This window comes from Eschrichtius robustus, chromosome 8 (genome assembly GCF_028021215.1).
Source record: "Eschrichtius robustus isolate mEscRob2 chromosome 8, mEscRob2.pri, whole genome shotgun sequence".
Taxonomy (NCBI): Eukaryota; Metazoa; Chordata; class Mammalia; order Artiodactyla; family Eschrichtiidae; genus Eschrichtius; species Eschrichtius robustus.
The window spans coordinates 124,969,580-124,995,999 of record NC_090831.1 but is presented as its reverse complement, the minus strand read 5'-3'; the positions used below and the strand labels follow the sequence as shown (position 1 = coordinate 124,995,999).

The following is a 26,420-nucleotide window of genomic DNA, read 5'->3' as shown; positions in this document are numbered from 1 at the left end:
TCAGCTTCTTTTTTAACAATAGGAGCTAAGTTAGTAAAAAGGACCCAAAAATAAATTTTGCAAAGAGCTAGCCACTTGCCTGTTTTGAGTGTCATCACTAACCTGCCCTGTGGGGGACTCTGGCCCACAGTGGGGTGCCTGGAACCCTCAGTGGCCACTGGGCTCTGAGGGAGGACGCCGTGTGCCCCCAGTGCCCCCTGTTCTACCCGAGAACTCTAAGTTCCCACGAGGAGCCGCCCGACGTGTGCCCTGCGTGTGCCTGGCGTGTGCCCGAGGGGCCCCGGGCAGGCCCTGCCCTGGAAGGAAGGGGAAGTGGGCAGATAGCATCTCCTGGAGCCGCTGGTCTCCATGTACGTCAGGCTTTGACGCTCAGCACCTGGAGCCCTTCTGTGCAGAGTGCCCTCCAGCCTTCCATCAGATTGAGGGCGCTGAGGTGTTTGTGGCTCCCGGAAGTTCCCGGAGCAGCTGCTCACCCTAACGGCCATGACCCCAAGCGTGGAGGAATCCCAGGAAGTAACACATTCACACAAAGCCAGTGGATGACAAAGGGCAACTTGGAACAAGAGCTTTGTCGCTGGACGCAAAGATACCAAGAGAACTGAAATTAGAGGATGGCCGACCTTGTATAATAATTACAACTGACACCTGGGTGCGCAGGGCAGCCAGGCCCGTGCTAGGGGCTCCGTCTGTACTGTGACTCTGCAGGACAGTCGTTATCGTTTTATGTAATGGAAACGTAAGCTAGAAGGTCAAAGTCAACTAGAGAGAGCACGGTGTGATAGAGAACTTGGCTAGAAGTTGCAAGACCAGGATTTGGTTCTGGCTCGGTCATGACTCTACCATGTGGCTTTGAGCAACTCACTCAGATCTCTCTGGAAACCTGTTACCCGACCCGTAATGGAAGGGGATCAAGTTGGAAGATTTCTGACATTTTCCAACGGCGACACCCTACGACTGCGTTATTTCCCTGGTTTAGGTGTCAGGAGACCAGGGGGTCTGCAGTAGGCCTGGACCAGGGGGGCACAGGTGCTGACAGATACCACTCTGGAGGGGTCTCGGTGGGTGGTTGCCCCCAGGGCTGTAACTGCTGTTCTGGGTCTGGGGCGGCCTGGGACTGCTGGGGTTGGCAGGACCCACGGTGGGTCAGAGCAGCAGTGCCCACTGTGCAGAGGGCCAGGGGAGGGATGGATGCGGTTGGATGAGAGGGGAGGTGGGAATTCCCTGGCGGTCCATTGGTTAGGACTCTGCACTTTCACTGCCAAGGGTGCGGGTTCCATCCCTGGTTGGGGAACTAGGATCCCACAAGCCATGCAAAAAAACAAAGGGGTCGGGGGGAGGTAAGGAGTTGCCTACCTTCCATCCATGACAGTGACGAGATGTGATTCTCTGTCTCCATTCTGTGTGCGTATTTCTGGGCACAAAGTACAAAGAGCGGTCAGAGGGCTTCAGCCAGGACAGAGGGAAAAAGATGGTGCTCATCCCTGTTCACTCTCGTGACATCTAGAAGGACAGGGGGTGTCGGCTCGCCTCTGAAATCTACCCGCCCTGCTTCAAAGCTCATGCAGTGCACAATCGTTCAGACTTTTTTGTCCACGACGCAGTAACATGTATATTTTATTCATGTCTATGTGTGAATAATTGAAACAATTTTAGGAAACAATGAGATGCATCCTTGTTTTATTCTAATTTATATTTTGGTGGTTGTATAATCCACTAAATCGATTTCACGATCCACTGATGGGTTGGCACTATTAGTTAGAAAACTGTGGCTAAATGCTTCTGGAGCAGCCACTTCAGCCTGGGATGAAAGTTAGAGCGAATAAATAAAAGCACCGTCTCCGTTATGCTTACTTAGTGCAGAAGCCCTTGCGTTCTATTCAAGTCCCTGGTGCTTGCTGCTTCCCCTGAACTCCTTGTACTTTTCAATCTGTAACATGTGGTCACGGAGCAGGTGGTGACACACAGGTAGGAATGGAAGAATCTTTGGGCACCTGCAGAAATGTTTAGGAAGAATCTTTTGATAAACAGTTTTATAAATATGGACACTGGATATTCTCCAGATTCTGAGCTGAAAACTGTGTGGACTTTGGCTCCTGGGCCAAGTCCCAGAGCCACATTGGGTAGGTGGTTGAGAGCAGAAATTAGGTCTCTAAGCCCTGAGTCTTGCATAAGAGCCCCCGGCATGGAGGAGGGTGTGTCGCGGAGCTGCCAGCAGTGCTGTGACCTTATAAACATGTTCCCTGGGGGCTCAATTTTATTCTCATTCAAGTTTTCTGTCCTGCAGTTTGTCTTGAAGCCCAGACCCAAACCATGTGATTTTCTCCCTGTGGTGCCCCCGCTGCCCGTGGAGCGCTAGGCAGGCGGGTGGAGAGGCAGCTGTCAGGGGCCATTTGGGTCTGCGGGACGCACCCAGCAGCGTCTCCACTTTCCCTCGCGGTTGCTTTTTTCCTTCATGGAGGGGACTTAACATGTGGGAGGCCCGATGACTAGCAGAGTCACCTAGCTGGCCGGGCAGAGGATGGCGCCCACAGAGGGTTCAACACCAAGGCTACCACAGTCTCAGTTGGTGGTTTGGCATTTTACTTGTGGGTAAATAAACCCTCGCCAGAAACCCAGCGCTGGTCTTTGCAGACCCTCTCTTAAGGTTTGTCTTAGTAAAATCATGAAATGTCAGAGTTGAAAACAGCCCTAGAAATTAAGGGCCGGCTGTCCTCTGACAGACAGCCACTTCTGTTTGTCCTTGCTTTCAGGTGGGCCAGGTGGCCCAAGAGATCCCATTAGAACATCCTTCTCTGATCATGAGGTCTTGGTGTCTCCTGTACCCTAGGCTGTCATCAGTCATTTACGTCTCAGTGTGAATGAGCTTCTTGGCCCCTTTTCCAGTGTCGGTTTTGTGTGGGGAAAGACTCCCATTTGAGTCCTGCCCGTGTGTCCGGCAGCGTGGAGGAGCGCATTACTGGGTGAATAAGCGTCTCCCTGCTGTCAGCCGACTGTGGTGGGTGGAGGGAGACGGCGGGTAGGTACCACACAGCAGCGTCACACGCCTGGTGGAAACTCACACCACTTACCCAGCAAGTGACACGAGAACAATTCTCATCATTCCACAGGTGACGCTAGAGTGTGATTTCGGGACTTTTCCAACCTGCTCTTCTCCTTTACACATTGTAAATCTTCCATGACAGTAAAAAATAGGACTATTTGGGCTGCTTCCTGTTTTTTACTGAACCTGCAGGAGCGAAGACCTTTCACACCTGTCTTTTCCTCTCATCCATCTATCTCCCTTGGGGATTTCGAGGTCCTTGACAAAGTCAGGGCTCTGTGTGTACAGAGACCCCCTGCTGACCGAGTGGGCCCCACTCCCCTCCCCAGGGGTAGCTGACTGTCTCCAAACTGCCACCTTCCTGCGGCCAGACTCGCCCAAGGTCAGCACCCACCAGCTCGAGGGTGGTGGGGGGAGGGGGTCTAGGTTTCTGTATCAGTCAGGGCTCGGGAGACAGAACCAAGAGGAGTGAGAGATACGCATAGTGTATACGCATATACACATCCTACATGTGTGTCCTTAATATACACACATATATATATCCTTAATATATATTTATCACGTATTAATATATTAAGTATATACAATGTATACTTAATATAAATATTAACTAATAGTAACAGTTGTATATATTACATGTATTACACATATTATATTAACTTATATCATTATATATTATATATCACAATAGGATATTAACTGATATATGTTATTTATATTATAAATATAATTATAGTGTTAAGATAATAAATATTACATATCAAGGGATTTGTTTTAAGGAATTGGCTCATGTTGGTGGGAACTGGCACATCCTGAATCCGCAGGGCAGGCCAGCAGGTGGAAACTCAGGCAGGAGTTGATGCTGAGATCTTGAGGCAGAATTCCTCCTTTCAGAAACCTCAGTTTTCGCTCTAAGGCCTTCAGCTGACTGGGTGAAGGCCAGCCACGTCGCGGAAGGTGATCTCCTTAAACCCTGCTGATTATAGATGCTAACCTCACCTACAGATACCTTCACAGCAGCATCTAGCTCAGTGCTGATTAAACCACTGGGCGCTGTGGTCTGGCCAAGTTGACACATGAAATTAACCATCACAGGCTCTGTGATGGCGCCTGGTCATCAGAGCCCAAAGCACTCTCCTCCGTAACACCACTCTCCTCCCATCACCTGGCTTGGCCTAAAACACCACCTGTGGAGACTGGGATTGTTCTGGATCTGGGACCTGCAACCCCGGCCATATTTGCTGACAAGAGCGTGAAAGATGCCTACGATGGGCTCTGGGGGGGCTGCAGCAGACCAGGCAGCTCGGCTCCTCCCCTGTGTCTCCTGGGCCCCCCCAGGCACTTGCCTCCTTCCCTGCTGACCGTGAGCTGACCCAGACCCCCTGCGTCCTTCACCCAGCCTGCCCCTCCCACTGCCTCTATCCGGGAGGGGCTCGGGCTGGAAGAAGACCAGAGGCTGGGACCTAGTCCTTAGTGGTTAGCAGAGGCTGGACTCGACCTGGCCTGGGAACATTTGCCTTTAAGAGGTCACTTTGGGGGCCTGAGCTGGGAGGGTGTGGAGGGAGGGCCCTGGGAATGTGGATCGGGGTCCCAAGGCGTCCCACAGCCCAAGTCCCTGTTCCCCTCTGCACAGCATCCTTGGCTGTAGAGCCAGGAGGCCACGGGTCCTTCCAAGGTTCCATTTACCTCTGGTCAAGCAAAGGCTGCCCACAAGGCAGGGCCTGGCCCCATGGCCTTTCAGCGGGAAGAGAGCCTCTGGGGGCGGCCTGCACTGTGTAACCCGCTTCAGGATCGCCAGGCTCCGGTTATTAACCAGTCTGTCTTCTGCTTGGGAAAGGGATAAAGACGGCTCTGTAATTATAGGAGGGGCAGCTAGCGTCTTTGCAGAAACTCCTCACCCGATTTCAGACCCAGGTGGAGTGTGAGAGACTGCCCTGGCTTCCCAGGTCGGTGGTTGCCCCGGGTGACGCCCTTGGCCTCTCCGTGGCCTTGATTGGTGAGGCCGGAGTGCGTCTTGGCCAGTGGCCCTGATGGAACCCAGTTCCGTGTGAGAGCTCACACTATGGGAAGGGCCGTCTTTTTTTTTTTTTTTAACCTTTTTTAAAAATTGAAGTATGGTTGATTTACAGTGTTTCAGGTGTGCACAGCAAAGTGATTCAGATATATATATATATTCTTTATCAGATTCTTTTCCATTATAGGTTATTACAAGACATTGAATATAGTTCCCTGTGCTATACAGTAGGTCCTTGTTGTTTATCTAGTTTACATATAGTAGTGTGTATCTATTAATTCTAAACTCCTAATTTATCCCTCCCCTGTTTCCCCTTTTGGTAACCATAAGTTTGTTTTCTATGTTTATGAGTCTGTTTCTGTTTTATAAATAAGTTCATTTGTATCATTTTTTAGATTCCACACATAAGTGATATCATATGATATTTGTCTTTGATTTACTCCACTTAGTATGATAATCTCTAGGTCCAACCATGTAGCTGCAAATGGCATTATTTCATTCTTTTTTATGGCTGAGTAATATTCCACTGCATATATGTACCACATCTTCTTTATTTATTCCTCTGTTGATGGACGTTTAGGTTGCTTCCATGTCTTGGCTATTGTAAATAGTGCTGCTATGAACATAAGGGTGCATGTATCTTTTCAAATTAGAGTTTTCGTCTTTTCCAGATATACGTCCAGGAGTGGGTTTGCTGGGTCATGCGGTAGTTCTATTTTTAGTTTTTTAAGGAATCTCCATTCTGTTCTCCATAGTGGCTGCACCAACTTGCATCCCCACCAACAGTGTAGGAGGGTTCCCTTTTCTCCACACCCTCTCCAGCATTTATAATTTTTAGCCATTTTGTTGATGGCCATTCTGACCGGAGTGAGGTGATACCTCATTGTAGTTTCGGGAAGGACCTTCTTTTGTATCATCCTATCTGGTCTGCATAACATTGCCCTGTGATACAGAAGGCACTATAGCCTCATTTTACAGATTGAAAAACTGAGGCCCTTGGAGACTAAAATGCTTTGCTCCATGCCAGAGTTAGGGGAGAGCTGAGGGGAGAATGCGGTCTCTTGACTACTCTGGTCTAGGGCTTCTGAAGCTACTTGTTGTTGAGAAAAGAGTTTACTGTCTGTTGCTGCCGTGGAGCTGGAGAGGCCACTGGGTGAGGAACTGGGGACAGCAGTGGGGCAGGATACTCCCTTAACACCAAGGAGGGTCAGGCTGCCAGATTTCTGCCTTTTGCACGGCCCAGGGCTTCTTTCTTGGGAGAAAGTCCTGCCCACCGTGGGGCCGAAGCACTTTCCCTCCCGCTGTTGGTCAGTAGGCATCACATGGGCACAAAGACCCAGGGTCGTTGGCCAGGGCAGCAAGGGAGCCCCCAAACAGCTACGTGAATCAATCCTGGGACCACCAGGCGAGGGGAGGTGGCAGGGTGGCCGCAGGAGCGAAAAATAGTGGTTTTCTTTTCTCTTTTATATCAGGAAGCCTCTCACAGTGCACTCAGAAACCATGATGTCTTCTGTGGAAAACAAATAATTCTGGAACTTCTCCGAGAGTTACGTTTAGGCTTTTTCCCTAATTTGTCCCCTGTCCCTCCCCTGTTGCCGAGTTCCAGTGATTCTGGGTTCGTTCCTTATTTTTCTGAGAGTCGTTATGTAACATGACTGTTCTCAAAGGCTCCAAGTGACCATGGCTCTGGTCACCGCCCCCAACATTAGTATCAAGAATTGCCCGTTTGGTGGTTTTGAGGGATTGAGCAAAGCCAGTCCATCTGGAGACGCCTCCCTTGGGTATCCCACGCGAGGGCCTCACCAAGGCCTTCGCCACAATTCCAACAGCTCGGGGGCAGACGAGGTTGGATGGTGCGAGCAGCCCCCCATGTTGGTGACAGGGAGCACGGGGGTCAGGGGGCCAGGCAGGGCAGGGGGCCAGGTACCCGTAGTCTGAGGACACCACTCACGGCTTTCCAGAATCATGCTGAGCATCCGCTGGGATGCACCTGGCATTTGTACTAGCGATGCATGTCCTTAAAATTGAGGGACCTGGGCTTCCCTGGTGGCGCAGTGGTTGAGCGTCAGCTTGCCAATGCAGGGCACGCGGGTTCGAGCCCTGCTCTGGGAAGATCCCACATGCCGCGGAGCAACTAGATCCGTGAGCCACAACTACTGAGCTCTGCGCGTCTGGAGCCTGTGCTCCGCAACAAGAGAGGCCACGATAGTGAGAGGCCCGCGCACCGCGATGAGGAGTGGCCCCCGCTTGCCGCAACTAGAGAAAGCCCTTGCATAGAAACGAAGACCCAACACAGCTAAAAATAAATAAATAATAAAAATAAAGGAGTTCCTTTAAAAAAAAAAATCTATAAAAAAAAAAAAAAATTGAGGGACCTTAGCAATCACCTGAGAAACTAGAGGGTTAGTACTTAAGAAGCAGATTGAGACACACATTAAGATAGAAAGCCAGACGTGTGTGGGTCCTGACCCACTCAACTATGAAGCATCAGCAGGGAAGCAAGGGGCACCCCCTCATCCCTCCGTTGGTGGAGCCCACACCGTGTCTGGAGACTGTGCCCTGAGCTGGTAGAACAGTGGAGAGTATTTGGTAGTTTGAGAGATGAAGAAAATTATTTTGATGACAAATCCTAGAAGATGAGAGGCATTTTATTCTCAACCCAGCAGCGCCCCCTTAAACTGGTCCTGATTCCACCTGCTGTTTAGCCCAACTGATAAGAACAGAGAATGTCTGAGCTAACAGGCATCTTCTGAAATTATCTAGCTAAACCCTCTCATCTGACAGATGGAAAACTGGATTCAGACGTGCCCGAGATCCCCCAGATCCCCAGATAGTAAACCGCAGAACTGGGCTGGAACCCGGCCTTCCGGCTCCATCTCTGTGAACAGGTCGTGTTCTTATGTGCCCAAGGGGTGTGGGCTCGTCGACACCCAGACAGCGCCCTGGGTCAGCTCTCTGCACCCGGGTAGCCCCAGATGCCGCTGAGGGACACTCTTTGGGCTCAGGTCTGCTCAGCAGGGGAGGAGCACAAAACTGTCCTCAAAGTGTTCCCTCCTCGGTAGGAGTCTAACGGCTGGTAATTGCACAGGAATGTTCTGTGGTCACCCTGACGTTTAAAACCCCTCGTTGGCCCTTAGGTGCAGGCCATGGCCCCTGACACTGGCAGCCTTTCTGTTTGTCCTGTGTGTGCACTTTCACCAGGGCTCTTTCTGGGGTAGCCCAGCTGCATCAACAAAGGAGTTTTGTAAGACAAAGCATCAGAAATGCTGAAAAGGCAGAACTATATCTGACCGATACACACCTACTGTCAAGGCTAAGATGGGAGTAAAACAACCCTCATTTCTCAAGAATTCACACATCAGTTGGTTGTAAACAGTATACAGAAATGTTGGGATAAGTGGCCGGGGAGTGGTTGAGCTGCCAATAAGACCCCAAGCTACACAAAATGTGGATGATCGAATTTGGTGGTGGGATGCTTGATACTTTTCTGTCCTTTGCAACATCAGCATGAAATACTTCTTAAAAAATTTCCATTGAAGTACAGCTGATTTACAATGTTATATTAGGTGAATTACTTTTAGTTAAGAAGTAGACCTTAAAGAGACAGTATCACAGGCTGCCTTGGTAGTGAATCACGGAACTGTACAGACCCTTCTCCATCCGTTCTCTTCCCCTGTGATCTCACTGTGCCATGGAGACTCACTTTGAATAGAAGAACCCTGTATCTTCACAGCCTCCAATACCAAGTTGCTTTTTCAGTCCTTTTTTTTTTTTCAGTTTTTTGGCTGCGTTGGGTCTTTGTTGCTGCGCTCAGGCTTTCTCTAGTTGCGGCGAGCGGGGGCCACTCTTTGTTGCCGTGCATGGGCTTCTCATTGCGGTGGCTTCTCTGGTTGCAGAGCACGGGCTCTAGGCATGCGGGCTCAGGAGTTGTGGCACGCGGGCTCAGTAGTTGTGGCGCACGGGCTTAGTTGCTCCATGGCATGTGGGATCTTCCCGGACCAGGGCTCGAACCCGTGTCCCCTGCGTTGGCAGGTGGATTCTTAACCACTGTGCCACCAAGGAAGAGTCCCCCGGGTTGTTTTTGGTCACTGGAGCTGAGCCATCCCAAGGCTGTGGGAGGGTTTAATAGAAAGAGCTCTGAGCTGGGAGTGGGTGGACCTGGGTTATAGGGCCTGCTTGCTACTGTCTGGTTGTCTGGCCTTGGGCAAGTGGCTTAACCCCTCTGACCCTCTGTATCTTCATCTATAGACTGGGGTGATACCACTTGCCTTTCCTACCTGTATGGGCTCCTCTGAGGACCAAATGAGGCAACAAATGGAAGTTTTAAGGACATTCTAATGGCAAATTAATGAGAGCCCTGCTGCTGAGACCTTACTTTTTTGAGTTAGACTTTTGGCTTTTGCCTGAAATTCTGAAGAGGGGCAGGGATGGGGTATTAAGGTTGGCTCGCATCTTGGGAATTTTCTCAAACCTGGGGCTTTTCTCTTTGTCCTGTTGCTTTCCTGACAGGTGACTTGATCAGCCCAAATCCTGAAAATGCACTTTCCCCAGAGACCCTGCTATTTATCTCCGGAGCACGTGGTCAGGGTCTAAAATACAGTGTGTGCAGCTGAGGACAATCCCAGAGGACAGAGCCATCTCTTGGTGCCTCAATGTGGCCCAGTGAACTGGCCACCCAGCACCAGGGAGGGTCTGAATGCCTGCCGATGGGGAGAGAGAATTCAGGATGGCCAGATGTGGACAAAGCAGTGAGGGAGGCACAAAGCTCTGGTGGGCGTTTAAACTTTAGAAACCCCGTGAGCAGGGTGAGCTCCCGGTGCCTGGCCTTCTGGAATGTCAGCCGAGCTGAGAGGCCAGGTCCCCATCGTTCCACCTGCTGAGAGTCTCGTGGTCACCGCTGCAGTCGGAGATTTTCCCACACCAGCCTCCACGGTGCACACTGTTTCCTGGTGAGCTCGGGGAGGTGAGAGCCGAGATTAGAATCGTGGAATGTGGGATGGGGGAGCCTTCCAGCAAAGTCCACTACTGGTGCCAAGGGACTTCTCTGTGGGGATGCTTGACCGAGGAAAACGCACCGTGCGCTGCCGTAGTCGCTGATGTGGTGCCCTCCTCGTCTCGTTCTGGGCGGGACCAGCTTCAGGGGACCAGCCGCAGGCCCTCCCAGGGCTCCAGGCAGCCTGGGATGGGAGCGAGGCCCGCGTCCTGGTCTCGGCTCTTTCGAGACCGCCTTGTCCTGAGTCACTTAACCGCCAGGGCCTCAGTCGCTAGAGCATGATGGTTCCATGAGGAATAATCGAGTATGTGCGACAGGCCTTTGGTGTGTGGGAACTGCTCTGCTGAACAAAAGTGAGAGGGTAATGATTATTTGAAACCGCAGAGGAATGTACTCATTAAAATAGGAGCTAAGCGTCCACGCCTGGTTCCTCCTCCTCCTTAGTGACCTGCAGTCTCGCGGGGTCTGCCCGTTCGCCGCCCCTCCCGCCCATCGGCACAGGCGTGCACCCCCTACACGTGCTGCCGGGGCAGGGGCTGCCTTGTCCAGGAGTTGATTCAGACGCTTCTGCACACCTGCTGCATGTGGCGCAGAACAGCGAGATGAATGCTTTCCCCTCACCCTGACGGTTCACAGTCCGGTTAGAGAAATAGACTGATAAATGATAAGTCCTGTAATAAAGGTAGTCTAAGGTACTGTGGAAGCACAGATAAGAGAAGAATGAACTCTGCCTGAGGGATCGTATCTGAATTGTGCTTTGCATGACAGTAGGAGTTCACCCTGTGAGCCAGGATCCTGGGGCTGGGAGCTGGGGGCAGGTGGGCAGGAGGAAAGGGCTCCAAGCTTCAGAGAGGCGGTCAGCTCCATCCTGCAGGGACCCAAGTGAAGCGAAGTCTGTTCTCCCAGGAAGGAGCTGTACGGTTGGCGAAGGGTGACCTTGAACTGAGGAGCTGAGACAGCATTCCAGGCAAAGTGTCCACAGTTGCACAGCTGTGTTTAAAAAGCTATCAAGATCCTGCCTGGGCTCTTGCTGAAAGAAGGAGACGGGGTGCAGAGCACATCAGAAATAAGGCTGCAGAGGTCGGCAAATCCCCGGGGCCTGTATTGGAGCCTGCAGGGCCCGGCTGAGAGCTCCTGACTGTGAATCACCCGTGGGAAGCTGGTGACTCCCCGCCTGGGCCGCCGGCTGAATCACTGTGAAGCCTGCACTGCACCGCAGACCAGTCGACTCTGTGGTGGGACCCAACTCCCGAGGTGCAACCAGCCTGGGACGCTGAAATAAACCAGCACCAGAGAGGCTGAGTCTGGAATCTGCCTACGTAAGAGATTGCCGGCAAGTCCCAGTGGACTAGGTGTGGGAGCCATTGCCTCGGCTATGGTGGAGGCCCTGGGGCTTTAGGGCAGAGGCCAGCATAATGGGGCCACGGTTTTAGGAATCACTGTTCTAGCAGAGGTTTGCAGATAGCTTGAAACAGGCTAAGCTGAAAGATTTGGAGAACAATTAGGAAACCCAAAAGAGAGCTGTGCAAAGGAGGGTGCAGACCTGGACCCTACAGCAGAGGGGTTGGGAGGGTGGAAGGGTTTAAAAGAAAGATTAGGTACACAGAAAACTATAAAACGTTGCTGAAAGAAATTAAAGAAGACACAAATAAATGGAGAGACCTCCCACGTACATGGATTGGAGACTTAATATTAAGATGGCAATACTACCCAAAGTCATCTACAGATTCAATGCAATCCCTATCAAAATCCCAATGGCATTTTTTTGCAGCTATAGAAAAATCCATCCTAAAATTTGTATGAACTCTCAAGGGACCCCAAGTAGCCAAAACAATCTTGAAAAAAAAAAGAGAACAAAGTTAGAGGTCTCACACTCCCTGATCTCAAAACTTATTACAAAGCTACAATCATCAAAACAATGTGGTACTGGCATAAAGACAGACATATAGACCAATGAAATAGAACAAAGAGTCCAGAAAGAAACTCTTCCATACATATATGGCCAAATGATTTTCAGCAAAAGTGCCAAGACCATTCACTGGGAAAAGATAGTCTTTTCAATACATGGTGCTGGGAAAATTGGATATCCACATGTGGAAGAATAAAGTTGGACCCTAACCTTATTATACAATATACAAAAATTACAGTAGTTCCCCTTATCCACAGGGGATATGTTCCAAAACCCCCAGTGGATGCCTAAAACCATGGATAGAACTGAACCGTGGATACTATGCTTTTTCCTATACATACATACCTAGGATAAAGTTTAATTTATGAAGTAGGCTCAGTAAGAGAATATCCAAATTGCCAGTGTCACTCCTCTTGCACTTTGGGGCCATTATTAAGTAAAATAAGGATCATGTGAGCACAAACACTGTCGATACCGCAACAGTCGAACGGATAACCAAGACGGCTACTAAGTGACTGGCGAGGGGGTAGCACATGTATTGTGTGGATATACGCTGGACAAAGGGATGACTCACGTCCCAGGCGCGACGGAGCAGGACAGTGCAAGATTTCATCAGGTTACTCAGAATGGCACGAAATTCAAACCTTATGAATTGTTTATTTCTGGAATTTTCTTTTTTTTTAATTTTTATTTTATGTTATTATTATTATTTTGGCCACGCTGTGAGGCATGTGGGATCTCAGTTCCGGAACGAACCCGCGCCCCCTGCAGTGGAAGCACGGAGTCTTAACCACTGGACTGCCAGGGAAGTCTCTGGAATTTTCTTTTTTTTTTCCCCCATTATTTATTTATTTATTTGGCTGCGCCAGATCTTAGTTGCCGCATGCAGGATCTTCACTGCAACGTGCGGGATCTTTTAGTTGCGGCATGTGGACTCTTAGTTGTGGCATGCATGTGGGATTTAATTCCCTGACCAGGGATCAAACCCAGGCCCCCTGCATTGGGAGCATGGAGTCTTAACCACTGGACCACCAGAGAAGTCCCTGGAATTTTCCATTAAATACTTTTGGACCCTGGTTGACCTCAAGTAACTGAAATCTTGGAAGGCAAAACTGCTGATAAGGGGGGTACTTCTGTAACTCAAAATGGATCAAAGACTTAAATATAAGAGCTTAAGCTGTAAAACTTAGAAGAAAACAGGGGAAAAGCTCCATGACATTGGATTTGGCAATGATTTCTTGGGTATGACACCAAAGCACAGGCAACGAAGTATTGATAAAAATATCAACAGATAAATTGGACTACATCAAAATTAAAAACTTCTGTGCACCACAGGACACAATCCATAGAGTGAAAAGGCAACCTACAGAATGGGAAAAAAATACTTGCAATTCATATATCTGATAAAAGGTTAATATCCAGATTATATAAAGAACTCCTACCAACTCAGCAACAAACAAGCTGGTTAAAAAATAGTCAGAGGACTTCTTGAATAGACGTTTTTCTAGAAAAGATATACAAATAGCCAACAAGCACAAGAAAAGATGCTCAACATTTAGTAATCATTAGAGAAATGCAAATCAAAACCACAGTGAGGTACCATCTCATACCTATTAGGATGGTTACCATAGAAAACAAAAACTAAAATAAAACAGAAAATAATAACAAGTATTGGTGAGGATGTGGAGAAATTGGCACCCTTGTGTACCACTGGTGGGAATGTAAAATGGTGCAGCTGCTACGGAAAAAGTATGGGGGTTCCTCAGAAGTATTAAAAATAAATTACTATATGATCCAGCAATTCCACATCTGGGTATATACCCAAAAGAAATGAAAGCAGGGTCTCAGAGATATTTGTACACTCACTGTATTAGTTTCCTAGGGCTGCCATAACAAAGTATCACAGACTGGGTGGCTTAAACAACAGAAATTTATTTTCTCACAATTCTAGAGGCTAGAAGTCCAAGGTCAAGGTGTCGCCAGGGTGAGTTTCTTCTGAGACCTCCTTCTTCGGCTCATAGATGGCCATCTTCTCTCTGTGTCTTCATGTGTCTTCCTTCTGTGTCTGTTTCCTGATCTTCTCTTCTTATAAGGACACCAGTGCTACTGGATTGAAGTCTTATTGGAGGGCCCATCCATATGACCTCATTTTAACTTAATTACCTCTTCAAAGACCCTCTCTACAAATACAGTCACATTCTGAGGTAATGGGGGTGGGAACTTCAAACCTATGAGTTTTGAGGGGTACGCAGTTCAATCCATAACACCTGTGTTCATAGCAGCATTATTCACAGTAGCCAAGACGTGGAAGCACCCTGTGTCCCTTGATGGATGAACAGATAAACAAAATGTGGTCTATCCATACAATGGAACATTATTCAGCCTTTAAAAGGAAGGAAATTCTGTTACACGCTACAACACGGATGAACCTGAGGACATTATGCTAAGTGAAATAAGCCCGTCACAGAAAGACAAATACTGTACGATTCCACTTACATGAGGTCCGTAGAGTTGTCACATTCATAGAGACAGAAAGTAGAATGGGGGCAGGGGGTGCCAGGGGCTGGGGCAGGGGGCTGGGGGGGTGGTTGTCAAATGCATATGGAGTTTCAGTTTGCAAAGGGAAGGGCCCTGGAGGTTAGTTGCCCAACAGTGTGAATGTGCTTAACTGTACTGAACTGTACACTTAAAATGGTTAAGATGGTAAATCTTGTGTACATGTATTTTACCACAATAAAAAAAGGAAAAAAGAAAAAAAACAAAAGGTTAGGGTTGCAGCAGCTTCTCCCGGTGGAGGACTGCCCAGGTGCGGTTCCTGTCCAGGCATGGAGGTGTCCACCGGGCAAGAAACAGGAGGAAGGGGGAGCAGGGTGAGGGGGACGCGATGACTTCATTTTAGACACCATGAGTCTTTGGCGAGCTACTCCCCCAAGGCCATCTCTCTGGGCCACGACGTCATCAGGCTTTTCTGACCGCTTTGCCCCAGCGGCCAGCCCTCCCATGCGGCGCTGTCATCTTTCCAGGAGGACACACTTCCTTGGGCCACATTCGCGTCATGAAATGAAGTCCTGCGCATCGGCCTCTCCCCAGAGCGCCGAGGTGGGCTTTGCCCTCCCCTTTTCTGCTTTCCTCCCTTGCTCTTTTCCTCCTGCCCTGTGGTCCCGGCCTCTTCTTCCTGCTCCTTCCCTGGGGGGGGATGGGAAGGGAAGCTGGAGGTGGGTCAGGATCTCCGAGGGGGGCCAGCACGTCTCCACCCCTCCTTTCACCTTGTTGGCCCTCCGCGTCCTCCCTGGTGCTTGACATTCGAGGAGGACTCGGGGAGGGGCTGGTGATACACACAGAGAGCCAGGAGCGGCCCTGGACGAGGCCAGATGGGCACCTGAGGGTCCAGGTCGTTGACCACGTGCTCTCTTTCCATCCTAGGACCTGAGTTCCTTTGCCATGCCGCTCCTGGATGGAGACCTGGAGAGTTCAGAAAAGCATCCATCTCGTAAGGTAAGCCACCTTCCTCACAGCTTCTCACGGCTCACCTGAGGTGCCACTGAGGCAGAACTCCCTCAGCGCGAGCCCAAGACACATCCACCTGTGCTCCCACCTGCATGTCCACCCGTTCTCTGACCTGCGCTCCCACCTGCGCTCTCACCCGCGCTCCCACCCGTGCACCTGGCTGCAGCCGAGCTCAGCCTCACACCTGCCAGGCTTCACTCCTTTCTCTTCTCTTCTCTTCCCTCTGGGCTCGTCCACAGCCACTGGACTCCCCAAAGAGGGCAGAGGTGATGCCGAAGATTGACAGTGAGCTTGGCACCCTGAGCGCCTGAGGAGCTAATTAGCGAAGAGAGGAGGTTGAAAGCATCAGTGAAAGCGGGATGTGGAGACCAACTTTCTCCCCCGCAGGCGGGAGCCCCTTCTGCCTGCCCGTTCCTCGCCCCGTTCCTCTCCCTTCCGTCCTCTTTCCCCCTTTTCCTTTCCTCTCTTTAACCCACATTCTCCCCTCTCCCGCTGGTCAGTCTTTCCTCCACGAGGAAGCTGGGGCCGTGGAGGGCAGGCAGCCGAGGAGTACGCATCCCGGGGTGGGTGGGTTGGCAATGGCAAGCAAAGGGAGGTCAAGGTGGCCTGCGGTCAGGGTGAGTGCGGGGCAGACGGCTGGGGCGGCTGGTGGGCCGAGGCTTCGGGAGGGGCCGCCGTGGGCAGTGTCTGAGAGCAGAGATAAGAGCTAGGCTGAATTCTTTGGCCCTGGAGGCTCCACGTCCCTCATCCCACCAGGCTGATGGCAAATGTGAATCTCCATCATTATTGGGACTTCCTTCCTAGATTGTGCAAAGGTCCTGGGGTCCCATGCAGCGCCTACACTTGGGTTTTAAATGAAGAAACTGGACTTCAGGATGGTGGAAAGACTTTCCCACAGTCATAGGGCTGCTTAATAACCAAGCCGGCTTCAGTCTGGGTTGCTTGGTGCTCAGCCCAGTGTGCGTTGCGCTGCGTCTGGACACCCTGAACTGGGGCCAGTGGCGCAGGCCATGCAGGAAAGTGTCCTCAGCCGGACAGGTACCGCACAGAGGCTTCCTGCCCTTTCTGGGTCATCTCTGCATCTTTGTACCCTGTTGACTAAGATCCCCATCTCCTTAGGGAACTGCAAATCCTCAGTGACTGCCAAGCTGAATGTGGACTGGACACTTGGAGGCCTCCTCGCCCATCTAGGTACCACGCAGAGTTCAGTGGAGGGGCCACAGCTGAGCTCCCCTTTATGGGTGCTCTTGAGTCAAGGATGCCAACCCTGGGAGTTCCCTGGCGGTCCAGTGGTTAGGACTCTGCGATTTCACTGCTGAGGGCGCGGGTTCAATCCCTGGTCGAGGAACTAAGATCCCACAAGCCACGCAGCGCAGCTGAGAAAAAAGAAAACGACGATTCCAACCCTGCATTCCCAGGCATCAGTGGATATAGGAGCTGCCTGGTCTTCCCACCTGTCCCCTTTCCTGGTCCCCCTGTTCCCAGAGGTGGCAGCTCTTTGTTACATAGCACATCGCGGTGCAAGGGCTTCTGGTCACCTTGACTCTGCACAGCTCTGTGTGCAGCTCCCGGGCCAGTATCGGGAGGAAGGTCAGTGCCGTCGACGTCCCTGGGATCATTCAACACCACTGTGGTCACTCTGGGTCAGCCAGCATGGCCTGGTCTGGGGCAGTCTGTGGAATGCCCAAATGACCACAGGTTTTCCCGTCTGTGTCCCTTGATCCTGGGATGAGGAGCCCGGCTCCTTTGTTCATCTTTCCTGGCAACTTCCCTTCTGTGTGACCTGGGGCAAGATATTCTCTGTGAACCTGTCTCCCCATTGGCAAACCCGGGCTCATGACGGTGCTCACCTTTCCTTATGAGGATTAAATGAGCTTGTCGATGGAGCAGACATAGAGCAGTGACTGGCCCGGGACACGTGCTCAAGGGCAGTCTGGGAATGCAGGCGTGGCCTCAGGACACCCCCCACTTCAGAGCACCGTGAAGGGGTGCATCCACGACCCATTTACCTGAGCTGTCGGGAACGTGGCATCTGGCCAGGCCTTAGACGTGGCTCTGGCCCTCTTGTCCATTGCTGGCCGTGTGCACTGTTCCTCCCTCCCCTCTGCCAAGAACGCCAGCCCCTTTCCGTCTGGAGTACACAGGGACTCAGACCCGAGCCGCGCACCATCAGCACGCTGGCCCCAAGGGCACTGGCCGTGCCCTGCATCCCAGGCACAGCCTCCACACCTCCCCAGCCTGAGTCGGGCTCCACAGACCCTCACCTCGAGGTTTTGTTCAACTCGGCTCCCTTTTCCTCGCGCCCTTCACCTTTAACCCCCTCGCCCATGCCCATTTCCCTGAAGCTCCCAAGGGGTGCCCGGTGCCCAGCTGTCAGTCACCGCCGAGGCCCGGCTGACCCCAGCCCCGCTGACCCCTCGCTCACCTTCACACTTGCAACCCTCTTCTTTGCTTTCCTGCATCCTCGGGGACGCAGCTGAGATCGAGCCCCGGCTGGCCTGGCCCTGGCCCCTGCGGCCCTCCCTGCAGTGGCAGGCAGAGGTGGGCCTGGAAGCTCTGCTCGCGGTGGCCTGACAGCCCGCCCCGTGGCTCTGCAGAGCCGGCAGGCACTCGGGAGGCTCTGGGCCCTTCGTTCACGTTCACCCAAAGCCAAGGAAGCGTGCCGTTACGTTTAGCAAGGTGTCACTTCACTGCAGCTTGCTAAGAGGCACGGGCTCTGTCCCTAGTGGCTGCAATCGTGCCGAGATCCACGCCACCCCACCCACCCTGCAGGAAGCAGACCCGGGGGCCCAGCCGCACCGCCCCCTCGCCAGGGTCAAGGCGGGAGACACGGGGGACAAGGCCGGGATGGGCCACAGCCACCACTGTCTGGCCGTGTGGGGAGAGGGCCTGCTTTCTGGAGCCCCCTCCCGAAGCCCGATGGCTGAGTGCCTGGCTCTTTTGGCCTGCAGTTCTGAGCCTGGAATTGGAATCCCAGTCCGGAGAATCCTAGGGCTCCCCTTGCCCGTCAGATACGGTTCAAACCGGCACCCAGGCCCTTCGAGACTGCCATTTGGCTCAACTTGCCCCGGTGACCCGTCCGCGGTGGCCCAAGTGAGTGGCTGTCTGTCCTCCCGGCTCCAGCTCCTCTCTCCCCCCCGACCCTGGGACACCTCCGCCCATCGGCCTGTGCACAGCCCGTCGGCTTTCAGCGCCTTCCCTGCTCAGGGCCCCATGATGGGCAGTGTCTCCCTCTGAAATCTCTCCCCGTCTGGGCCACTCTCAGGGCAGCCCTGTCTCTCCTGCTGTTCCCCAGGGTCTCGCGGGGACCCCATCCTCACCCACGTCTTGTTCCCTGCGTGCAGTGAACGTCGGCTTTGCTCAGCAATCCCTCCTCCCTAGGCAGGGCTCACTGTGCTGTGTGAAGGGGACAGGGGCAGCAGCGGGGTTGGCCTCCTACTGTGACTCCCTCCCTCTGCCTTCAAACTTGACCTTGACTCCTCTTCCGTTTCACGTGGCCAGGCTGCTCCCCCTCCTGGCCGTTTCTGCTTTTCTCGGGAGGTGTATGGTGGTGAGGGTCAAGGCCGTAGGCCTGAGGTCCCGCCCAACACTTACCAGCTTTGGGCCTTCGCTCAACCTCCAGCCAGCGCCCTCTCTGAGCTCCAGGCTCAGTGGCACCCAGAGGGGGATGGTGACAGGCCACTAGAATGTCTGCCCTAAATGACCATGTCCCCCCCGCCCCCGTGCTGAAGAGCCCTGTGGTTCCCCCTAAAAGGAGGGTCAGGTTCTCTCCCCACGTGGAGTCTTTCCGTAAATCAGCCCAGCCTCCCCGACTCTCCACATCTACCAAGGATCTCTTTGTAGCGAATTCATGACGGTGAGAGCTGACCTCCCAGACGTACCTGCTGTGTACCAGGAACTGTGGCAGGTGCTTCCCTTGTGTATATCCTGTCATCTTGACGACCCTGCGAGTCGGCCTAGTGTCCCCATTGGATGCATGAGGACACTGACACGTAGGTCACTTGTCACTGCTGGAAACTGAGCTGGGATTCAGACTCCTGTATCTTTGACCAGAACCCTGACATGTACCACCCTGCCATGAGGTCTTCCTCCACCCCTGGGCCTGCTGTCCCTGCGCCCCACCCCCACGTCCACAGGCGCACGCCGCCCACTACTCCAAAAGCTTCTCTGTGTTCATTACTCTTACGATGCAGAAAAGCCTCAGAAAGCTTGAGTCCCATAGGCCGGTGGATAGTGGCTGAACCCAGTACTCTAGAGGCAGAGAATCTAAATGCTTTTCGTACCAAATGGTTAGAAAAAGAAAACCTTGAACTTCTCCATAAGGAGGAGAGCCTGAGTTATATGGCTCTGGGGAAGCTCGGCCTCTGCCTCAGAATCCCACTCGGCGAGGGGACTGGCACGGAGCCAGCCTCTGCACCCCTCCCCGCCATGGCCACACTGGTCCTTTAACGCAGGGTGGAGGGTCTCAGGGAGAAGGGGGCGTGCGGTTGAGGGTCCCCACAGGGCATCACTTCCTTTAAGGGACCCCAAGCCCAGCTCGGGGGCACCCTCTAGTGGTGGAGGAGCTCACAGCGGTCCCGGGTCCAGGCAGGCACCCCAGTGGATAGAGGCACAGAGGCTGCCCCTGCCCTGTGCTCAGTGCACCGGTCGGCACCTGCCGTGCGGAGCCCAGGGTCTCAGTGTGCTGCACGACTCCTGCCAGGCCTCATTCTTGCCCCAGAGCCCAGGGGACACGTCGTTTTTTCCTTTTCTGCTGCAGAGCTGGGTGGGCTCCGAGGCCCTTCTGGCTCCTGCGTTGCAGACTTACCCACAGGACGGCAGCAGGTCATGTATAGAGTACAATTCCTGTGCATCAGGTCTGGCCGATGCCCCTTCAGACGGCCCTGAGGGGCAGGTACGACCCCTCATTTCACGCAGGAGGAGACGGAGGCTTAGGGAGTCTACATACCCTCCAGGGTGGCCCAGAGGCAAGCGGGTCAGGCCCAGGCACTCAGATGGGAGTGCCAGCTGCTAAACCCACCAGCAGGACACGTTCGAAATTCCTTGAGTCTGTGAGTTGTGTGCCTTGGCTTAAATATGGAGTCCAGTAAGTTTTCAAACCATAACTACAATTTCAAGTCATCGCCGAAGTGAGCCTCAGAGCTTTGCGGCCTTGTTCGCTTTCTTCCCGACCTCTGCCTGCAGCCCCCATTACTCCAGCGCCGAAGCTGCTTGGAGGTGAACACCTCATCACTTCCCATGCCAGGGTTCCCTCAGGACGGAGCCCTGGGCCCACTGTCTTTCAGATCAGAGAGATCAGATCTGTAGTCAGACTTCGAGAAGGACAGACACGAGGTCTTGAGGAGTGAAGGCCAGGAGACAGGGCCGCGAATAGGACGAAGGGGGAAGGTGCCGTGTTTCGAGCCTTCTCGGCTGCTTGGCTGTCCTCCCGCACCTCCAGAAGACCCTTCCAGGGAACTGGGTGGGGGCCAGTGGGCTCCTGGGTGCTGCGGCCCAGCCCGTGGGTGGGTCGTCCTGGGGTCCGGTCCTTCCCCCAGGGCCGCCTCTGTCTGTGGAAGAGCCTGGGGCTGCTTCTCGGGCCGGGTGTCGTGGCAGCAGCTGGATGGTGGGCGACAGTGGGAGGGCAGGCACGACAGGGACACGTCCTCACAGGCTCTGAGTGACCTCACCCGTCCGTCTGTCTGTCTGTCTTGTCTGTCTGCAGGTGGACAGCCCCTTCGGCTCAGGCAGCCCCTCCAAAGGCTTCTTCTCCAGAGGCCCCCAGCACCGGCCCTCCAGCCCCGTGTCTGCTCCCGTGAGGCCCAAGACCAGCCCCGGCTCCCCCAAAACCGTGTTCCCGTTCTCCTACCAGGAGTCCCCGCCGCGCTCCCCCCGCCGCATGAGCTTCAGCGGGATCTTCCGTTCCTCGTCCAAAGAATCTTCCCCCAACTCCAACCCGTCTACCTCGCCCGGGGGCATCCGGTTCTTCTCCCGCTCCAGAAAAAGTAAGGCATTGATGCTATTGTTCAGGTGGGTGCAGGGCTGCCAGGGGGCTGCTCACAGCTGCTTGGCCGCGGTGCCACCTGCAGGGACACCAAAGCTGGCCGGGTGGCTGTTACTGATGGTGCTGAGTGCATGCGTCTGGTCTGTCCCCCAGGAAGAAATTTATCTCCAGAGCAACGTGTTTCCACCTGTCGCTTTATTCCTGCACTAATCCACCCAGTATGGCGTGGCTTGTGGGGTTAATGTAAATACCCCGATACTCACAGTATGGCTGTGAGGACAGCCACGTGGAGCGCTAGCCTCCAGCCTTCTCTGGAAATGAGTAGCAGCCCACGCCTGGGGCCAGAGGGCCCAGCCCTTTCTTCGATCTGCCCCGTGCGGCCCCCAGTGCTTACGGCTTGGCGTTTGGGGGATTTGAGTGAACCTGTTTCTGGCACATCCTGACTTTTTCTGTCTCAGGCCCTGGGTAGGTGGGGTTGATTTGTTACAGAAACAGGGGAAGCAAATGTGTGTTTCAGAGAGAGTTCTTTAGGCTCATGAGTATTTGTGATCTAAGGATAAAATATTCTCCACTGAGCACCGTTGATCATATCTAGAAATATACAAGGGGAACCATAAAGTAGATGGAGTGTATTTTCACCGTCCCCGTGTCTTAGTGCATCTCCCTACTCTTTACGCCTCTTTCTGATGACATAGGAAGCTCCTATCGAAGAAGACAATGATTTGGAAAACAAGCTTGCCCTTGGGCATCGTGTCTGGATTGGTCCTCCTTTCTCTCTGGGTTGTATTTGCAAGAGGACCTGTAGGTTGGAGCTATTGCTCTATCTGCAAGGCCAGCCCAAGTGCAGTTTCGGTCTCCGTGACTTGCAAGGAAAGGGTGGGGAACTTTCTTCTTTAATTTTTTTCGGTGGTTTGGGGTATCGTTCCTAGCACCCCTAAAGGCATCCCCACGATGACTGCACTTATGTGTAAGGGTACAAATGTCACAGAACAAGGTGGTCCTCATGCAGACAGTACGGGTGACGTGCAGTTAGGAACTTAGATATGAAGCCAGGTAGGGAGGTGTGTCCTAGCACGGACATCCCAGCACCCTAGAGAGCATCCCCAGTTTCCTGGTCAGGGGTCCTGAAATTCTCAAATATGCCATCACGCCCCACCTCTCAGAGGGGAGGGGATGTCAGACCAGACCTTCACCAGGTGTCCTGTTTCTCCAAAGGTGGCATTGTGCCTGGGTTGCTTACAACAGAACTAGGTCGTATTAAGTTCCTGGGGCAGCCATTACGAAGTACCCCAATCTGGGTGGCTTAAACAACAGGAATTTATTCTCTCAGTTTCAGAGGCCAGAAACCAAAATCAAGACGTCAGCAGGGCCATGGTCCCTCTGAAGAGTCTAGGGGAGACTCTGTTCCAGGCCTTTCTCTTAGCTCCTAGGGTTGCTGGCGGTCCTGGGTGCTCCTTGGCTTGTGGAAGCATGACTCCAGTCTCCGCGTCCACCGTCATTGTCGCGTGGCCCCCTCCCGCCGTGTGTCTGTGTCTGTGTCTCTGTGCTGCTGCTTCTCCTGTTCTTCTAAGGACAACAGTCATTTTGGATTAAGGGCCACCCTACTTTAGGCTGACCTCCTCCTAACTGATTACATCTGCAATGACCCTATTTCCAAATAAGTTCGCTTTCTGTGGTTCCTGGAAGGACATGAATTTGGGGGAGGGACACCCTCCAACCCAGTACACAGGTTACATTGAAAAGCCAAGATCTGCATTTCATGTCGCTGGCTGGGGAGGTGCAGGATTTGTGGGTGTAGGGTGGTCATTCTGTTAAGACCAGGGTCATTTCTTTCTCTTTTTTTGGCTGTGCTGCACGGCATGCGGGATCTTAGTTCCCTGACCAGGGATGGAACCCGTGCCCCCTGCAGGGGAAGCGCAGAGTCTTAACCACTGGACCACCAGGGAAGTCCCAAGACCAGGGTCATTTCTGAAGGCAGAAAGGAGCAGCCAAGATATGGGGTCTGGGAGGTCTGGGGGAGCCAGCAGGTGGGATGCTGGGTCCTGAAGACGGGCCAGATGTTCAGCTTCCCGGGAAGCAGGAGTCCATGCTGCCCTTTTCTGGTCAGTGTTTTTAAAGGCCATTCAGTGTGCTAGAAAGCACCCAGCTGCAAAGGTGTGTCTTGTTAGGTTCTGTGCAGCAAGTGTGGCTACTTAAGGCTCCTCTGCTGTCTGGCTGGGTAGCCGTAGGCGGGGCTCAAGAAGGCCGTGGAGGTACTGGGGCTTCTTGTAAAGACATGCGTTGATTAGGTCAGGGCGGGGGCTCGGCTTCTTCAGAGGAGCTCTCTGGGAGCAGGTGTTCAGACCAGGGTGGGCCTGGACCCAGGACAGTAGCCCGTGCTGTTGCCCTTGAACCACTGAGCCTACATCCTTGACCTTCCCCGAGGACATGGGAAACCAGCCCTGCCCAGCCCACTGATGAGGCAGGAAGGTCTGAGTCCGTGTCCAGGCAGTGTGTGTGCACTACTCCACGGGGGCCTCCCCTCAGGTCCTAGCCACCTGATGTTTTCACTGGGCTTGCTGTGAGGCTTGCGTGGAGGGTATACAATCTATCTGCTTTTCCTCCTGCCTGAATCTACGCCCAGGTCAACGTGCCCAGACTATATATTGCTCCCACTGCCCCAGAACTGATTTCACAAAATTGAGCTTGAGAGTAATGCCAGCGGCCTGTATGGAGGGTCTGGATAAACAGCTGCCCATGAAACCCGCTGTGTCTGTTGGAAAGATGTCGTGAAGACACCGTTTGGCACACGAGCCTCCTGGGAGAGATTTCCTGTCTCGGTACCAAGAATAGCTGTACTTCTGAGCAACTGGATTGTTTTTGTCTATCATAGACACTGATCGTGTAACGACCCAATTTTCCCTGTCTGCATTGCCTGCTGGAAATCTTAGAACCAAATGTGTATGAGGGGCCTGCAGGGATACGTTTCTAGCCTGGTTTCTGAATCCAGTTCTGGTCCCCATCCTTTTACTTCCCCGCCCCCCCCTCTTTTTTTTAAAACAAGGAAGACAATTTATTGGAAGGATTTGGGTGTATTTACAGAATTCAAAGAAGAGCTGAATGCTCAGGACTCAGGAAGGGAAGGAACCAGGCTGGTTCTGGGGGGCTTGGCAGCAAGAATTCATGGAGATCCAGAGAATTCCTAGTCTTCGTGTCTCTCCATTTACCATTCCAGATTCCTCATTATAGGATCTCTGGTTAGCCCAGTTGGGATCTCTGAATCAATCAGTTACTGGGGGGCTGGGAGGCAGGATCATGCAGCAAAAGCAGAGTAACCAAGAACCCACCCAGGAAGTGAGCAGGAAGTTCCTGGAGAAGAGGCGCAGTTGGCAGCTCTGCAGGCAGCTGTAACACCCTCCTTGTGCACCGCCCAGCGTGTGTGCACACACAGCCTCCCAAAGATTCCCTCATGGAACTCCGTCCAGTCACCCTACACACAGTGGTGAGTGTCCTTCCCCAGCATCACGTCCAAGCACCACCACTAAGGATGCCAGCGTGACGGACTGAGTCCTCCACCTCGAAGTAATGAAGTTCCCATTTCTCCTCCAGTGCTGTCGGCACCCTGTCCTTCTGTCCGGTGACTTTCAGCCTACATTGATGACATAGAACCTAAAGGTGCAGCCAACCCCCCAGGTGACACTCAAGCTTGGTAAACACTGCCGTCTATTATTAGGGGAAAGAAAGAGGGAAGACAGAAATTCTGAGCACAATCATTTTCAAAGGGGAATAAAGGAAAAGGAGATAATTCAATCTTCAGACACTTCAAGAACAAGAGGGGTAATACAGATGGAGGCTACAGTTCCAGATGCTATGTCTGGTTCCGGGACCAGCGAGTACCTAGGCTGGCTGGTGCTCTTTGCCCAGGGAGGAAAACCAGCCCTTTGTTCTAGAAGGACCCTACCTCTTGGAGGGGCTGCTTGTATGGAGTGGCTGTAGCCTTCCTCTGGTCTCCGGGCCCAGTGGCGAGTTGATTCAAGGCACATCTTGGGGGCTTCCCTGGTGGCGCAGTGGTTAAGAATCTGCCTGCCAATGCAGGGGACACGGGTTCAAGCCGTGGTCTGGGAAGATCCCACATGCCGCGGAGCAACTAAGCCCGTGAGCCACAACTACTGAGCCTGCGCGTCTGGAGCCTGTGCTCCGCAACAAGAGAGGCCGCGATAGTGAGAGGCCCACGCACCGCGATGAAGAGTGGCCCCCACTCGCCGCAACTGGAGAAAGCCTTCGCACAGAAACGAACACCCAACACAGCCAAAAATAAAATAAAATAAATTACAAAAAAACAATCCATTAAAGATGGCAGCATCAGGACCACAGTGAGATACTGAAAAAAAAAAAAAAAAAAAAAAAAAAAGACACGTCTTGGGGACTCTGGGGTTTTCGTCACACTCCTCCCAGGCCCGCTGTTAGTAGCAAACCTAATTCCCTTAGAGGATCAGGGTCAGCTATCCCAAGCAAAGCAATAACGTGCTATACAGCCTCCTTGGCTAATACAGTGGTCAGCATACTACAGCCCGGGACAAAATCCAGCCTGAATCCTTTATTAATTTGTGTACATTAATCACTGAGACGCAGTCACGCCCTTGTTTCTTTCCCCTGCGGCTGTTTTCACACGTAGCAGCAGACTTGAGCTGTTGAGCTATCCGAGACCACGTGACCCACAAAGTAGAACATGTTTACGCCTTGTCTAGTTCCCAAGAAGTCTTACGTGACCATGTGGCAGTAGAAGCTTCCAGAAAAGAGCAAATCTTATCTCCAAAAGATTTTTTACAACTTGATTGAGGATGACTTTGCCTTTGTAGATGAGGAAAGGGAAGTGCACGTCAGTATGTTCTTGAACTGCAAATAATAAGATGAAAGTCTTTTTAAAAGCAAAAACAATCTTGCATAGTCAGCAAGGCAGGACCTCAAGAAGGACTGCATTTCACATTACTAAGC

The 26,420-nt window shown here is 52.6% G+C and overlaps 1 protein-coding gene across 3 annotated transcripts in view; it reads left to right on the top strand.

Annotated features, from left to right (window-relative positions):
• PRKAG2 (protein kinase AMP-activated non-catalytic subunit gamma 2) overlaps positions 1-26,420 on the top strand; it is a 282,406-nt gene that overhangs the window by 62,802 nt on the left and 193,184 nt on the right. For all 3 annotated transcript variants that reach the window (XM_068549718.1, XM_068549719.1, XM_068549717.1), the window contains exons 2-3: positions 15,380-15,451; positions 21,168-21,447. In XM_068549718.1, coding sequence (XP_068405819.1) covers positions 15,380-15,451; positions 21,168-21,447 — 352 coding nt within the window. The remainder of the gene's footprint in view (positions 1-15,379; positions 15,452-21,167; positions 21,448-26,420) is intronic.